Source organism: Gadus macrocephalus, chromosome 5, assembly GCF_031168955.1.
Source record: "Gadus macrocephalus chromosome 5, ASM3116895v1".
Lineage (NCBI taxonomy): Eukaryota > Metazoa > Chordata > Actinopteri > Gadiformes > Gadidae > Gadus > Gadus macrocephalus.
In genome coordinates this window covers 9,948,672-9,966,815 of record NC_082386.1, presented here as the reverse complement: position 1 = coordinate 9,966,815, position 18,144 = coordinate 9,948,672, and the positions used below count along the sequence as shown (strand labels likewise).

The 18,144-nt window shown below is 44.2% G+C and overlaps 1 protein-coding gene across 1 annotated transcript; it reads right to left on the bottom strand.

Moving 5' to 3' along the window:
- Positions 1–1,666: 1,666 nt before the first annotated feature.
- Positions 1,667–17,900, bottom strand: mthfd1b (methylenetetrahydrofolate dehydrogenase (NADP+ dependent) 1b). The gene is made up of 27 exons (XM_060052117.1): positions 17,728–17,900; positions 14,709–14,793; positions 14,423–14,482; positions 14,180–14,233; positions 13,934–14,070; positions 11,262–11,362; positions 11,047–11,183; positions 10,732–10,843; positions 10,448–10,575; positions 9,865–9,962; positions 9,516–9,689; positions 9,107–9,243; positions 8,934–8,980; positions 8,435–8,542; positions 8,231–8,305; positions 8,000–8,102; positions 7,815–7,891; positions 7,353–7,493; positions 6,907–6,975; positions 6,549–6,660; positions 5,036–5,175; positions 4,067–4,108; positions 3,665–3,765; positions 3,378–3,555; positions 2,906–3,013; positions 2,594–2,746; positions 1,667–2,407 (listed from the first exon to the last, which is right to left on the bottom strand). Exons 1-27 carry the CDS (start codon positions 17,763–17,765, stop codon positions 2,318–2,320), a joined length of 2,805 nt encoding a protein of 934 aa, XP_059908100.1. The 5' UTR covers positions 17,766–17,900; the 3' UTR covers positions 1,667–2,317.
- Positions 17,901–18,144: the final 244 nt, after the last annotated feature.

Below are 18,144 nucleotides of genomic sequence, written 5' to 3'. Positions count from 1 at the left end.
AATGTATGCACCTAATGGTTGCTGATCAAAAAATGTCCCAAGGTATTGGTAAAAAATGGGTTAGAATCATACAGTTATGGCAATGCTCATCCATTAGCTTTGTAAATATTAGAAAAGGAAAAGGAAAGAAAAACAAAACATAATATTTATGTATAGATTCATGGGCAGATTGACTGGGTCTATGAACACGATTATTGTGTCTCTAATTGATATCTCTCAGAGTGACACAAGGTACACATCGTGCTTCTGGAAACATTGGACCCGAAGCTTGTATGTGTTTTAATTATGTGTGTATTAATTCAATTTCAATTCAATTCAATTTTATTTGTATAGCCCTTAATCACCATTACAGTCTCAAAGGGCTTAACAGGCCAAATATTTGTGACACCCCCCTTTACCCATGCCCCCACACGGGCAAGAAAAAACTCCCTTGAATCAGCAAGGAAGAAATCTTGAGAAGAAACGCAGTGTAGGGGATCCCTTCTTCCAGGGATGGTCAGGAGTGCAATGGTGCCACAATTGACATACAGGTAAATACATGCACATCATATTAAAATGGTGATGGGGTTCTGGCCGGTTATCCATGAGGAGAGTCCAGGCATCCAGTCCAGCACCCGCAGCACGCTACAACTGACAGAATAGTGAATTAGAACGGAAAAGTACATAGTGGGAATGTATAATGTAATAAGAAAAGCACAAGCAAACAGAGTAGTCTTCACTTCGCATCAGTTGTTTTCACACTCCAAATGCAAGATTGTAGAGGTGCGTTTTGAGCTTCCCTTTGAATAGCTCCACAGAGTCAGCTTCCCTGATCGCTGATGGCAGCCTATTCCATAGAAAAGGGGCTCGATAGGCAAACGCTCTCTGTCCAGCCGATTTCTTTTTAACCTTCGGCAGTGAAAGAAGGCCAGCTCCCGAAGACCGGAGGGACCGAGAAGGACTATAAGGAATGATCAGGTCCTTTAGGTACGATGGAGATAATCCATGCAAGGCTTTATAGGTTAACAATAGCACCTTAAACTTATTAAAATTGATAATGCCTCATTTGCATTCCTTCTTGAATGTTTTATATTGTTTTATATATGCGGAGTGTGTGTGTGTGTATTTATATGCGTATATATATATGTATATGTGTATATATATGTAGTGTGCTGTCTATGTGGACCTTCCTGTGTCTTGAATAAAGTTATAATAATAATAATATGCAAAAAAAATATTCCCTACAACGGACACAGACATATGGTCATTTAACATTTGTTTTCCTAATATGCAAGTTATTCATTATGAATAAATACAATATGCACATTTAAAATGAATGGATGAATGACTCTTACCTGTCGTTATCTTTCGTCTTCTTGTCTCTGAATGAGTAACGGAGCACTGTGGCCAGGGACTGAAGACGGCGGCAGCATTGCACATGGGATGCCATGGTAACAGAATGATTGACATGTTATCTTTGTTTTTTATACTTTGAGCTCTATTTATAGTTATTCCAACTTGAATAGGGCTTGTACATTGCAACATTAAAACACAATGCCCACCTCCATTATGGAAGCACATGAGCATTGGAAAGTTAACTCATTGTGTTAGTAGTAAAGTCGTTTTGGTCATTGACTAGAAATGAATGGTGTCATTGTGTGCAGAAAACAAAAACGAGAATATAGCATTTCATCAAATTTTTGGCTTTAATTCATTATTCATTTTTTTAATATATCAAGTAACAAAATGAGTCGAAGAAGAAAACAGCAAACGAGGACATAGAGAGTGCAGTATAATGACCACAGCACAAAATGAAAGGATCCCCGCCATGCCACTTCAGCGAAATCAAATATTTGATGTTTTTTTATGATTGGAAGTAAACATGAAATGGGCTTTTGTAACTGAGCCGTTTGGGTGAAGCAAAAGCCATTTAAAAGATTAAAAAGGAATGTAAACAGGACAATGCCAACTTTCTACCCGCAGCTTTGTCAAGGATACAGCCAGTTCTGCCTGATTAAGTGGTATCATTAAGCCTACACTGCATGACTTTGCAGTGGAACTAAATCATTCATTTCGGATGCCATATTAAGAGAGGCTGAACTTGACTTGAGAAAAACCTCACAGCACTTTCACTGACGAGCCATCACATTTTATCAGGGCTCAGCAGTGGAGACAAATCCGGAACGAGGGAGACGAGGGAGAGAAAAAGAAAAGCATAAACAGATCCTAATAACTGTCACACTGAAATGTCATGACGTCCATCTTCACCAGCAGCAATTCAAACGACGGGGGTCATACACTGCGCTGCACCCGTAGACCGCAGTCACAGGGGTCCGCCTCAGAAGAGCCCGTTCACCTGCTCCGTCTCAGGGTCCAGATCTATGTCGTAGAAGCACGGCCTGGTAGGCAAGCCAGGGATCGTGGGCATCTAGGGTGAAAGGAACAGGTAACAAAAGGAACAACGTCGGTTACTTATTGCTAACTGCCAAACCTTAACAAACCGTCAAGTAATTGGCACCCTAACAACAAACCGTTTAAAATACATTCTTTTGTAAAGACTGTGGGGAACCGCAAGGCCGAAGTAGACAGAAAAGGGGGTGTGGGCTGTGCGTACCGTTCCGACCAATGGGAAGAGGAAGCCGGCGCCAACACTAGCCTTGATGTCCCGCACTGGAACCACGAAGCCCGTGGGCACACCCTTCTTGTCTGCGTCGTGAGAAAGGGAGAGGTGGGTCTTTGCCATGCAGATTGGCAGGTTGCCAAAGCCCTGAAAAAAAAAACAAGGTAGGCGAGTTCAGTCAGGTGAGGTGAAGGCAGGGCGTTTGGCAACATCAGGTAAATACTACGGATCAGCACACAAGCGGTTTTGCGATCCTCGGTTCGGCCTCCCAGCGTGCCCCTCGAACGGGTCGAGGGGAGGACTCACCTGCTTGGTGTAGAGCTCCACCTTGCGTTGGGCCTCAGGCAGGAGCTCGATGTCGTCCGCGCCGTAGATCTTCTGGGCGATGATTCGGATCTTGTCGGCGATGGGGAGCTGACAGAGACGAGGGATGAAGGAAATGTTTATCCAAGACCGAAGGTAGGCCGAGAAGTGCAGTTGCATTTTTATTGGCTTGTATTAGTTCCTGTGTCTTCCACTGTGGAAGACACAGGAAGACACTCCTATTAAACCCCCTGCGGGGAATGGCTAAATGCATTGATAGATAGAGGTAGATTAAACTATTAATCCCCCGCAGGGGGATTAATAGTTTTATCTACCCATCAATGAATTTAATAATAATAATAATAATAAATGAAATTTATATAGCGCTTAATATGGTACTCTAAGACGCTTAGATTTAGCCATTCCCATTCCCGTTCATGAACTGTGCTCCCCCCTCAGTGCATCAGGGCCACACCTCCACATCGTAGAGGAACTTGAAGTCACTGGGAGACTCCGAGGCCCTCTGGACAGCCTGCCCGAGGGCCACGGCGCCGGCCCCGCCCTCCGCCCAGTGGGAGCAGCGGACGGCGTCGAAGGCGCCCGCCGCCTTGGCCACGCTGCAGATCAGCTCCAGCTCCGCCTGGGTGTCCATCCTGCAGGGGGGGGGGGGGGGGGGGGGAGGTCAGAGCAGAGGGTAATGCGATCCAGTCGGTGGTTCTCTTTGCCTCCATAGGAGAGCGATGGCCACCGGTGGGAGCTTACTTGAAAGCGTTGACGGCGACTACCACGGGAACCCCGAAGAGTCTGGCGTTCTCAATCTGCTTCTTCATGTTACCACAGCCCGTCTCCAGCAGCTCCAGGTTCTACACACACGAATAACAGAATGACATGCTCCACTCACGTGTGAAAACATAACAAGTCCTTCAAAGTGGGTGAACGTGGTAATCGTCAACATGTGATCATTCTATTTTATTTGGTCCCCTCTGTGACACACACACACACACACACACACACACACACACACACACACACACACACACACACACACACACACACACACACACACACACACACACACACACACACACACACACACACACACACACACACACACACACACACACACACACCTTTGAGGCTACTTGTTACAAGGGCATCATTTACCTCTTCCACATACTCCTTGGGTAAAGGCATGCCAGCAGTGACCTGGGGAAATAGAAGTGGGAAATTTGTTTAATTCAAAATAAATATAATGTTAAATGGACACAGATTACCAGACCATTGCACAAAGTAAGCCAATAAGTATTTGATTAATATTAAGGTTGTGTGATGATTGGTAGACAATAGTTACAATTACGCTCTCATGACTGATTGTGCATTTGGAGAAACCAGATTCACGCTGGTGTAGGTAATGCATGTATAGATGAACAGTAACTAGGGATCATGACCAATACTATTTAAGACAAATTAATCAAAAGGTTAAGCATTTGTAATAGAATTTTCACATGCAAGTGGTTGCAGGGATATACCGTAATCTAAGGACATTTCCGTGATTGCAATACTTTGCTGCAAACTATTGCATCAATGAATGCATCATACAATTATATCCAGCTATTTGTGTTCAACACTCTCATTCTCCCTCCACTTCATTCTCCTGTAAGATGCACTTGAGGCAGGAGCTAAAATGGAATATAAATCAGTTTTTTTCCATTAGGGACCTCTGCAACCAGCAGGGAACGTAATTACATTCACACCAGGCCATCTGCATTCATAGAGGGAGACTAGGAGACAATGAGCAGGGCACTGTTAACTTGAACATTCTTTTGAACAAAGGCTTGTCATGCATGCAATTTCCCGTGCCGTTTCAGTTACATTATTATGCCTACAGTAAATAGGCATTGCAATGTTATGCATATCTTACATTTTCACCTGTCATGTTTTCTAAATAAAGAAACTAAGGAAGAATTATATGAGGCCCTTAACTACTGTCTAATAGTATTGCAAAAATAGCTTTGACACAAAATTAAATAAATACAAATTCTTGTTTCATAAGTCTGACAGCACCACCCCTGACCATCCAGAGTACTACAGCGCACTGGACGGCGCCACAGGGGGACCCCCAGGGGGGCTGACCTTAGGACCCCCGCCGTGCATCTTCAGCGCCCGGACGGTGGCGACCAGAACCACCACGTGGGGCCGCAGGCCCGAGTAGCGGCACTTGATGTTGAAGAACTTCTCCATGCCGATGTCGGCCCCGAACCCGGCCTCCGTCACTGTGGAGCGGGGAACGATGCACGGGTCAGGGAGCGTGGTGAGCTCCAGGTTAGGTTCGTCTACGACATGCAAAGCACTGGCGCTGCTCTATGGATCTACGGTTAGGCCTTTGGGCAATTCAAACCTCAATGGATGTTGAATTGCATTATTCCACTAACGCACTGTGCCAGAACCTTTGGCGCCCTTTTTGTTTCAGCTGCCAACTAGCAGTGCCATCGTTATGTGATGGATTAGCTCCAGGCCTTGATTAGGTGCCACAGAGAGCAAGTGCTGCTGTCGTAAAACACTGGCGTGGTGAATGTGAATACGTGTTAAAAATAAACCATTCAAATAAAAATGGGATATGACGTTCATGGAGAGACTAGATTGGCTGTTGATGAAACAAAAATAAGATTGTTACTCGTGCTGGCTGCAAAGAGAAGAACCAAAGAACCACTCGGCTGCATATGTAGAGCCAACACTAGGGGGCCCAATTGAGTGTAGACAGTGGAGAGTGAAATGATAGTCAGAGGATTTCACATAAAATCAATGTTAGACAAGGTCATCCTTTTTCGAATATGCCATCATGCTCATATTCGGCCAGTGGATAAGAACATCCATTTTGTACGGCATATATATACCAAACAACTTGAACCATTTAGGAGTAAAAGAAAAGTTTGTCACATTTCCATCATTCACTCATACATATATAGTGTACATATTATACATATCATATAGATAGATACATCATATGCATATTATACCCATAATGTACATATCATAATGCATTATGCATTATGAACCAGTTTCGTTCACCTATTTAGAGCTTCTGTTCAATTCATCTGATAACTTGTAAGCCGAGAAATATGCATCTTACATGCTAAATACGTGGGTTTTTTCAAATTCTATTGAAAGCTTATTTAAATAAAGCTGAAGTGAACAGGAGGATTACCACGGCTGCCAGAGGAAGCTGATGCTAAGGAGGGCCCATCCCATCCATCCATTGTGTATGGGTAAATAATACGACAGTAGCCCTGGATGGCCAATACACAGCGGAAATAAACTAGATCTTAATGAACATAGCATTTAGCTTTAGAACAATTATATGCCGAGAGTCAATCCCCTTCGTTCCACCAGTGGCATGGTACGTTTTTGAACCACGGGCCCCCTTTTAGAAGCACAGCGGGCTTGGTACGGGTTGGGGTACAATGGGTGCCACAATGCAACTGTTTTCTTCGGCTATATGGCCACCCTTACTAATGCAGCATTGGCTAAACTAAAATCGAAATCCTATTTTAGTGAACCAAGTTAGACATCCTGTCATGTAGGCATCACTTGAATGAACGCATCAGATGCAAAAGACTACACGATGCATTGTGGGAGCTTGACTCACCTACGAATCCCTCAGGCCCAACCAGCTTCAGCGCTATCTTGTCAGCCAGGATGGAGGAGTTGCCGTGGGCGATGTTGGCAAAGGGGCCGGCATGGACGAAGACAGGAGTCCCCTGTGGAGGGAGAGGACTCTGTGACACGATCGACTGAACCCCTGACATTGTTACCCATGATGCAACTGGCAAGGCCAACACAACCGACCCCGCTCCACTGGGCTCACCCGGGGTTCATGGCTGTCTTTGGACCCACCTGCTGCAGAGTGTTTGTAATGGAACATATGACCGTGTCCTAGACCCGTCTGTGAACAACGTAAGACGGGCTGGTTCGTGTCGGTTCTGTGTGGCGGCGGGGGGACCCACCTCCAGTGTCTGCATTAGGTTGGGCTTGATGGCGTCCCTCATGAGAACGGCCAGGGCACCGCTCACGCCCTGTGGGGGAGAGGAGAACGTGGAACGCGTCGCAAACCTGCTGCTGAAACCGCATAACTGCTTTAAAATGAATACTACAGGTATAATATCATCAAGCAACATCATTATTGATAATTATTGATAACGGAAGCTGAACCAATAGGAGAGCGGCTGAAACCCTTAGAATTGTATTGTTTGTATACGTGTATAATATAGATATCTATTCCTCACAAAAAATCATTACAGCATCGACTTGCTACTTGCTATATTTCCCAGAGCTCACAGATCAGCAGCGGTAAACACAACCTCCACCTGTGTTACCATGGTGACAGTGGATAAGGCTGTGGTGACTCAATAGACCAGAGGAGAGAGAGGGCAGGGGGCTAGTAGGAACTGACCAGGTCCTCGGTGGTGATTGGCTGCCCGCTCTTGCTGGTGGCCACCACCATGTTGGCCAGGCGTTGGCGCATGTCCGCCAGGCTGCTGGTCAGGGCCAGCACCGCCATGATCTCACTGGCCACGGTGATGTCGAACTGGGCCTGGTGGAGGGGATGCCGAGGAACCAAACCGTCATGCACTATGGCAGAGAGAATCTTTACAGCTGGGATGAATGGTCGGAAAACGTTTAATTCAGAACGGGAATTAGGTCTTCCTTAAGATAAACATTTTGGGAGAACACACATTTTTTTATTTTCTAGTCCTTGCTGTGTACTGGGCAGTGTTAATTAATAGGGAGGACAATATTGATAAAGTTAAATACAATCACTAGTATTATAATTGACTTCGATTATAGAGGAAAATGGCTTCAGGAAATTTTGAGAGAGACTCGCAGACCAGACATGAGCTCTGCCTCTCGCTACCTCTCTGGTGAATCCCTTCTCAGTGGGTGACTGGCCAATCGTGATCTTCCTCAGGAACCGGTCGTTGGTGTCCAGAACTGCAAGAACAACACAAGACACACGCAGATTCACATGGTGATGCACAAAAGGCGCGGTAGACATTATAAATCCATGACGTGGAGGAACAGCTGTCCCAACGTTCACACCTCTCTGCCAGGTCACAGCCTCCGGGTTCATGTCCAGGCGGGCGAAGCGAGTGACCTCCTCGTCCGTCAGGGTGTTGGGGTCCGTCTTCTCGATCCCCAGTTTCTACGACCATACAAAGATATTCATACAACGCTTTCTCCTCTATGACTGTGTAAAGAACAGGGACGCCATTGCTTTGTGATTGGGGTTTTTCGTGTTTGAGATTTGCCCTTCAGTCATGCCCCGTTTACCTTTAATCTGTTGATCTGGATGGGGGAGAACTGTCTCTGACCTCCGTTGATTGGAACCAAGCGGTTGTACAGAGCCTGAGGTCAAACATACACAAAGAGAAAGAAAGAAAGAAAGAGAGAGATGACATGTTAACACAAGTACAGGTTCCCAGCACGCCAACGAGAGAGAGCCAGAGAGAGGGGGCTTCAGGATGGCTCACTCACCTTGTCCGTCTGCGTGTTCTCGTGGAAGATGCGGGCGTCGATGGCTGCGGCCACCAGGTTGTTGGCGGCGGTGATGGCGTGGATGTCCCCGGTGAGATGGAGGTTGAACTGCGGGCATCGGTGCAGCCATTGAAATGCATTACATGTATTACACAAAGTGTTGCTGGCATTTCTAAATAATGCAGATTACCAGAGCCCTTAGGAAAGATGCCTCCGCAAAACCAGTGTGAGCATGTACAGACTTATGCCCTTTATACTTCTATTCAATGGGACTATTAAAAAGAGAAAAAGTAATTGGGTGGTGAGTTGGGTTGAAGAGAGTAAGTAGAGGGAGGGGCAGGAGCAGTTTAGACTAGAGCTAGCTTGAAGTCTGAAATTAACCTCAAATCGAACATGCTGTACCTTTAACAAAAAGTGGTTAATTGTGACTTGAATACACCACCAGTGCAAGGTTGGCACAAAAACAAGGGGGGGGGGGGGGTGGAAAGCAAGGCCTTACCTCCTCCATGGGAATGACCTGGGAGTAGCCCCCACCTGCGGCGCCACCTAGCAACAGAGACCAACGGCGCCCGGTCAACACAGACCCCTCACACTCATCCATCTCCTATGGACGGGGTGTCCGTTCCACCCCTGCGCTGAAAGGCTGCGCGGCCACCGTGTCGGGGTGCTGACCTTTAATGCCGAAGGTGGGCCCCTGGGACGGCTGGCGGACGCAGGCGAAGACGTTGAGCTTGAGGTGGGCTCCGAGGGCCTGGACCAGGCCGATGGTGGTGGTGCTCTTTCCCTCCCCCAGGGGGGTGGGGGTGATGCTGGAGGGAGAAAAATTAAGAATAGTAAAAAAAAAATACATTATTAGCAACGGAGAGGGTTTCAACAATATATAAACAGGGATAACGAATAATATACAACTAGTGAAAGAAACAATTTGTTCCATCAGGTTTATGTTGTTTGAGTCATAACACTGTAACACCAGCGCTAGTAGAAGGTAAACATAGACGTGGTCTCAGAACACCTCGTAGACAAGGCATCGTGAACAAGAGAAGCCAACAGACAGACGAGACGTTGAGAGCGGTTGCGTTACCCAGTGACCACCACGTATTTCCCGTCGGGCTGTGCCTGCAGGCGCTTCATGATGCTCAGCTGGACCTTGGCCTTGGTCTTGCCGTAGAGCTCCACCTCGTCCGACAGCAGGCCCACCTCCCGGGCCATGCAGTCGATGGGCTTCGGCACGCACGATCGGGAGATCACAATGTCGCTGTCGTGGGGCAAGTGCATGGACATACTGTTATTTATGGGTTGGTCAGGAGAGTCGAAGAATACCTTTTCTGGGGAAGATTGACTCAAGTTTCGATGGATGACTTTCGGGTGCAAATGTTTCGGACGCCAGAGCAGGGTTTGGTGAGAGGGCAGGAGAACAGCAAGACACCCACCTGGGAACGGGCTTCTGGAGGTTGAGCTCCGTGTAGGAGACGCTCCACTTGCCGGGTTGATGGCTGTCCAGGAAACGCTTGGCACCCAGCACGGTATTCTACACACACCAAGTTTTCTTAACGTCATTAAACTGCCTTTATCCCCAGGCAAATGCAATGGATTAGGAACAAATATCCACGTATTGCGTTGAACAAGGAAACATTGAAAATAATCTAAACAATATTTTTTTGTGTAATGTATTTAGTTTGTTATTAACAATCGTATTACTGTTGTAAACAAGGCTTGATAATATGCCCATTAGACTCTACCCTTTGGTTCTTAAATGAGCAAAATAATGAAAGTAAATTTGCATGGAGCGTTCCATTGATACTTATTACTCGATGACGATGGAAAACATCCATGTTATAATCTCATACAACATGAATTATGTTGTTTTTTTCCCCTATTCCGTGCAAGTTCGGTCTTGCACCGAAAAGATGCAGATAAGAGGGTGGAAGGACCTTACTAATTATTCCACCATAAAGAGAACCAGTAAGACTCTACCTACTCTACAGCCTGAAGCATTGTAAACAAAAGTCTTACCGCCATGAGCATAGCCACCGTCATCGGTCCGACGCCCCCAGGCACTGGGGTGATGAAGCCTGCCTGTTCTTTGGCTGATGTGTAGTCGACGTCCCCCACCACTCGCTTTCCACTAGGCTTGCTCTCATCTGGCAGAGGGGACAGAAGCATCGGCAATTGGACTTGCTTTGGGATCAAAAGGAACCTGGTTTGCCAACTGGATGTGGTGATGTTTTTCGATAGAAGTAGCATGCAATTTTCTATGACAAACTACTGAGTGTACTACTGTCTCAAGGGTTACTAACCTGGAACATGATTGATGCCGCAGTCAATGACCACTGCGCCCTTCTTTATCCAATCTCCCTTCACCATCTCTGCTTTTCCAATGCCCACCACCAGGATGTCTGCTTTGCTGACCTGCACACAGAAAGGACAACGATCCATAAAATAAATATATCGTGACGAGTCTGTAAACAATTTTAATGATTCGAGAAAGGAACATGATCCGTGCCCATATTCTATTATAGACAGAGATCATCATCTGCACGATCGCATGGAAGACCTAATTTGGCGAGAACAATGTCCGTGGCCAATGCGCTAATGAGTGCCGTCCATTTTACCTCCTCTGACAGATTGGCTGTCCTTGAGTGACAGATGGTGACAGTGGCGTGGCTCCACAGCAGCAGGTCGTGCATGGGCGCTCCCACGATCTTGCTACGGCCAACCACGACGGCCTTCTTGCCTGCGATGGATACGCCTGCAAACAAGCCGTTGGATCAGGAATGAAACATTGTTTCCTCCAAACTGTCATAAGGCAGCCAGACCCGACAGCTACCTGTCTGTTTGATGAGCTCCATGCAGCCGTTTGGGGTGCAGGGCAGGAAGCAGTCACCCAGGTCTCCTCGAGCAAGCTTCCCGGCGTTGATACTCGTCAGCCTGAAAAGAACGCAAAAACAGCGGCGGTGGGTCAATAGAGGGCGCTAGGGCGCCGCCCCTCTGTGAAAGTTTCACTTGAATATATCTGTAAATATGAATCAACTATTATAAATACAAAATAAATCAACAAAAATACATAGCGTTTATCCTCGTTTAATTGTATGATAAACCGTACTTGCCACTGCCAGCAACCCTTTAAATGTGTCTGAACATCAATGATTTGGGCTAGGTTAGTTATTGGTCATTCAAATTTAAGCCCAGGGGCGCCGGCCACGTTGAAGTCAATGTAAGTGTGCAAACTTTTTGCTGTCTATCAAGCAGAGACAGCTTTTTATTGGCGCAAGAAAATGTGTGTGCCCCAGGCCATGGTATCGCTTTTCTCTTTTTTGTCATCACCTAATGATTAGACAATTCAATAAATAAATCAAATAGGCTAGCTCCCTCAGCAGCATTCGCGCAACACAAATACACATAGAGAAGAGATGGATCGCTAACTGGCAGAGAGTTGTAAGCACTTTCCACCCATTTAATTTGAGGAATTGGACACCCCAAGGAATGTTTAACTTAAAAGGAGCAAGTAAGTTACATATTTATTTTGTCTTTTGGCCTGTAGACCAGAGGTCTTCAACAGGGGGTCCGCGGAGGTACTGCAGGGGGGTCGCGAAAGTTTTGGTAGATAGACATTTGTTTTATATTCCCCACCCCCGCAATTTCTTCCACAAATTGAAATGCCTTTAAATACACATTAACATGATTCCAACACACTGTGTATTGTGTATTTAACACTAGGAACGCCGGGCCATTTTTACTTACTACTAGCGCCACAGAGGGGTCAAATGACCCCCAAGTCATTTGAATGAGAGGCTGTGCATTGGCACATAATGATCAATAGGTGGCGCCAATGAGCTACGACCGCGCGAGCGCCACATGTGTGTGTGGGTCGCAAGCCTAGTCCTCACGATTTTGGTCATTTAATTCTCATTTAATTCTTGCCGTCGGCTTTCAAGTTTTGGTGACATTTTTATGTATTTGATTTTAATGAAAGCCCAGCAGGAGAGAGCTTTTCTCTGCCTGCTCCTTCAATTAAGAAGAAGGAGGACAGCAAAGCAACGTCAGTTTCTCGTCTGGTCTTTATATCTAGGCCTACCCCTTTCTCCGCCGCAAACAATACGTATTTGGATGAGAGTGCGCAGCCAAGACTGTTGGTAGAGAGAGAGTGCTGTTATGTAAGCGGATAATGTACAGAACGCCGGTCATTATCTGAAAAATAAGCCCCGACAGGGCGAACCGGACCCTGACGCGAAGCGGAGGTGTCTTGCTTCGCCCTGAAGGGTATTACTTTCGATAATGACCGGCGACGTTCTATTATCCCGCTTATTACACGGCTATTTGCAAAAACGAAAATATATCTTCACACGGTGTGCCTTTTTTTTATTTTTACCATTCGTAGTGAAAGCAGAAAAATATTCCGCCAAAGACCTTGACGTCACTCGCCAGGGTTGATAAATTACCGGACTGCAGAGTGATAAGAAAGACGTGAATGAGGCAAAAAATCGACTTTCCTTGAAAGCGGTCGATGTGCATAAAAGTAGCCTATAGGCCGACGCCGACCAATTGCGAACTACTGAAGCTGCTTATGCCATCTCTAGGTTAAAAAATAGCCGCACCCACCCCAAACCGAGAGAGAATTGTATTCCGATTGAGGCGTATATATGATCCTTTTCTATTCCGATGAGCTGTTCTTCCACTTCTAATTGTCTCAGTATTTAATGCAAGATAGCAGGTATGTTTATGCATGCCAGTGGCACTAACAAGCATCACTAATTTTCCTTTCCACATTTATGTTTTAAAAATGTCTGTTATGTTTACAGTTTACTTACTGTACCTTGCACATGTTTAAAATAAAAACATGAACATATGAACCTACGTATTATTTGAATATCTTAGTATTGAATGCACAATAACAAGGTTAATTTTGTACATGGCACCATAGGACCAGTTTAATATAAAACACAATTTTATATAATATATAAGTAGGGGGTCCCCGCTCCATCTCTCCATCAGTTTGGGGGTCCGTGGCCTGAAAAACGTTGAAGACCCCTGCTGTAGACTATAAACAAAATGAAGCAACTGTCCCATATTTCTAATTGCATTTGAAATAGACATTGAGACTGAAAGACTCACAAAATTGACACTATAGGAAAGTGATCATGATTCGTCTTAATATCAGAATAACAACAATGGGTCAAATAGCAATGGCTGGTGGAATGACCATAATGTAGGTCTGTATATGCGGTGTAAGCTTGTCCAGGCCCTGCAAGTCAGGATTTAGGCTATGAATCTGAATGAATAGTAGGCAATAGGTAATAGGTAGTGGCCATCCCCAAAATGCACCAGAATACAGGAAATCAAATCTACCAATTCAAATTTTTCTGGGGGGCACCCCCAGACCCCTCGTTTATTACTGCACCCCACCAACATTTTTCATCACCAGCTGCCACTGCTTCCATAGGAAGAATCTTTTGGTTCTCGAGACGTCTGCTGCTGACGTCAGCTGCTGCTGCTGCTTACCCGTCTACGTCCTTCTCCGGGGCCACGGCGTTGGTCACCTTCTCGGTGTCCATCTTGTTGACCGAGTCGAGAGGCAGCTGGACGATGAGGCCGTGGATGGAGGAGTTCTCGTTCACCTCTCGGATACGCTCGAGAACCTACGGGCGCCGTGTCACAGTTATACACCTCACACAGAGGAAAGACGGGGCTCCGTGTGAAAACAGTATGTTGGCATCGGCTTCCAATGGTCCGCTCATTGGTGCGTACCTCATTCTCCGTCGCTGTCTTGGGGAGTCTCATGTGTGTGGCGTTTATTCCAATCTAGCCATAGAGGAGACAATAGAAAACGTTTTAAAAAATGTCTTTAAATGAAATTAAATTAATTATCATCTATTATTCTAACTATTTTATTAAACCATTTTTTTTATAATAATTATTATTTTAAAAAAAAAAGGGGGGTTTTATATGGATCCGATCCGATCGGATGAGGTCAATGTGTTAAGAACATACCTCGGCTGCTGCCTTGATCTTCATGCTGATGTAGAGATTTGAATCGTCTCTGTCGCCCACCTGTGAAGTCATTCAACACAGATGTTTCTGGACCCAGCTTAATGTCAGCCACACAAGGTGGACACATCCAGGGTGCATTCAGGGACATCTCACTGTACTGCCTTGCAAGAAGAAAAGACTGACTTGGGATTGAGGACACAAACAGCGCCAGCATCTGAAGTGGAGGTACATCAGTGTATCAGTAATGATACACTGATGTACCTTGGTTTCTCCTCCTTTGACTAACCTGTAAGACGACCAGACCGGGGCTGAAGTTGGGGTCCTGAGCCTTCATCTCTTCCACTTCTTTCTTGAGGCGCGCCCGCACCTGCCTGAAAATATCAACAGAAAACAATCGTGTTATTTATTTAACTTCCCACAACACACAGATCGAGACCCGGAATAGAACTAGAATCTGCACTGTCCAGATAATCTCACAGCAGAGGTCTGAAGAAATGACACCACGTTTGAAAAATGTGGGTTCCTGCAGTAAAACACGCACCAGCCCCAAGTTCAGGGGCCTATTTTGTCTTAATTTTCAGCAATACCATTCCATTGGCCTTGAGAGGTTACGTTAACAACAATGAGATTATGCAACTACAATGTTAAGATGCTGACGGTACAAACCTGCAACCGGCATAAATCTGTTCTAGAGCTGCAAGCTGCTTGAAGTTAGTGTTACACTGTAACTATTTACGGTCCTATTAGTGCCCTTTTGATTTTGGTCAATCCAATAAAAGATAGCATGTTATCTCATGAGATAACGGAGGATGGACAGTGTATAACTTAATGTTAAGAGTCGGCAAGTTCCAACAAAAGATGGCATGTTATCTCATGAGATAACGGAGGATGGACAGTGTATAACTTAATGTTAAGAGTCGGCAAGTTCCAATAAAAGATGGCATGTTATCTCATGAGATAACGGAGGATGGACAGTGTATAACTTAATGTTAAGAGTCGGCAAGTTAAAACCAATTGCTATGTAAACATGTACAAATTAATAAAATGATAGTGATCAAAGAACAGAGCCGTCGCTCAACCAGACAGATAAGGAAATGTACCGTTTACCCCAATGCAACACAAATGAATAGTATTGAACTATAATTTCGAATTGGTCCGACAATGGCTAAATGGGTATAAACTAGAGCTGTCAGTTAAACGCGTTATTAACGACGTTAACGCAAACCAATTTTAACGACGTTAATTTGTTGGGGCTCAAAACAAAGAAGCAGTAGCCTGACTGCTATGTTCAAGGCATATCTTTGTATGTTCATCGTTTAATTGGATTATAGGCTTTTTTTTTGTACCGTCCTGTTTGGATCAGAATATGCCAATGTTGTTATCAATAAAAAAACATTTGCACAAGGCAAGCCGATGCACTTCTCCATGTTGATAAGAGCATTGAAATGAGAAAAATTAATGGGACAAAGAATTCAAGGGATATAAGCATAGAAATTTTTTTACGATTAATCGTGAGTTAACTATGCCATTAATGCGATAGACTAGTATGTGTTAATACGGAGTATGAAATGATCATGATTTGGATTTTGGACAGCATTGTTATATTTACCATATCTTCTGCGTCCAAATATGTCATTGAAACTAAAGCATTTAATTTTTTTTCACAATGTCTGCATTTTTGGCATCTTAAGATATCAAATGACCACGAAGTGACAAATGGCAAAGGAAGCAAACAGTCTATTAACACAAAGCCCAGTGTAAAGAAAGAGCACCCTTTTAATTGAGGCAGAGGCCGATATGCATAAAGGTTCAATATTTTTACCGGCTCCTCAATGCCCGATTAATCGTGATTAAATATTTTAATCGCTCGACAGCCCTAGTATAAACATATATGGTTGGCCACAGACCATGTTCTTTATTGTGCTTGTTCAAACTGGATGTGATCCAATATGTTGCAGGAGTTCACTTACAATCAGGCCTCACGTAGCTCCAAATTTAAGCAGAATACCTCACATGATGCCAATAATTGCATGGGCATGACACAAATAAGTGGCAGCAGTGCAAGTTCGGCCTATATCTTCAAGCCTAGGGCCCCACGTTAGTTGTTGTCCTAGTATTTCCCCCGGAAATAATCAGAAATACATTTTACTTATAGACAGACATTAGTAATGAAAGATAGTGAATGGCAAAATGAACTGATTTGGCTTTAAAAAAAAAAACAAAGAACACTATAGAAGATAAGTTATCCATCTCTAAACACAGTGTCAAGAATTACAGATTTGATATATGACAAGGTTCAAATACAGCACCTTGCCCATAAAGCATGCTTCCTTATCACTGAAACAGGTTAGTATTGTAGATCACCCCCACTACTTTAGAGCAATGCATCAAACTCTATCCAACTGAGCATGAACCTACATGACAGATTTATCAATAATTTATCATTTTATCAACTAACCAGAAGGCCAATCGTAAATGAGGGTTGGATGGAATACATGTCTTGTGACAAACATACGTCTCAAACCAATATTGGCAATAAACACGAGATGGTCAATTTATTTCTGTTCACACATACATGTTTACACTTCAAAAAGCTTTTAAGCATAGTATAAATGCATTGAGGGTGAGGGTTCACTGCATGGAGTTTGACACTTTTAGCAAAATCTTACATAACAGCAATCGATCCTGCAACTATTAAACGGCAAAGTCTACTTCTGTCAATACGCTTAACATAAAAAGGCACTTCAGGAAGGTAGTTAGTTATTTTGAAAAAAAAATTCAATCTTTACAAATAATGCCATTTGTAGTTTAGTTTAGATTTACCTTATATCAATGTGACCTTTTTCACAATCGTGTGTGTGAAGTATTGCGATCATAACATATTATAGGGCCTACTAATCTGTTGCCTTTTTCATAATCCTACAATTTTAAATGACTAAGCCTTGAGTTTATATTCGGGATTTGAAGATTGGCTATTAACTATTAAAGAGCAAAGAAAAACGGTAATTCTAATTCAATAACAAAAGTTGTCTAAATAAAGTACACAATGTTGCACATGAACACCTGATGCACGCGGTCAAGACGTGCGTAATATTATCCCATGCATTAAACTAACATTCACTTTATTACCATAATTTAAGAAATCCCTGTAGGCTATGAACAGTCACAATCTTAAACTAATCTAGCCATTACAGAAAAGAAGGCATCACAAAACTTTTAAGCTAGCCGTCTAGTTAGCTGGTACACATTATCAACGCGTGGGTTTCCAATGGACCTATGGTCAAACTATGGCATGATAAACTTACGCGGAAACCTCTTTGCCGCTGATGATTTGGGCTGGCATGGTTCGGCTGGACAGTAGTAGATGGACAGATGTAGTGGATGCGCTACCCTTTCTCCCGAGCAGATTGTGTTCAGTGAAAAGTCTGTAGTTCAAAGACCTAGTTTCACAAGCCAGAGAACGCCTCTTTCTACGCCGACCCTACGCAACAAAGTTTCCGTAATCCCTTTTAGAGAATAGACGTTACTAGCTCGTCCAATCTCACGTAGGAGTGGATAGAGGTGGTTGCATTGGCTCTTTTTTTTTTTTTTTTACAGTGAATCTAACCATAAATCAAACGCTTCACTTAACTCTTGTCTGGAAGTCCAGCTCTCCCAACCTCCCTTCCTGCCGAAAAATGTGTACATATTTTTCAATGTTTACTGACTTTTATTTTGTAATA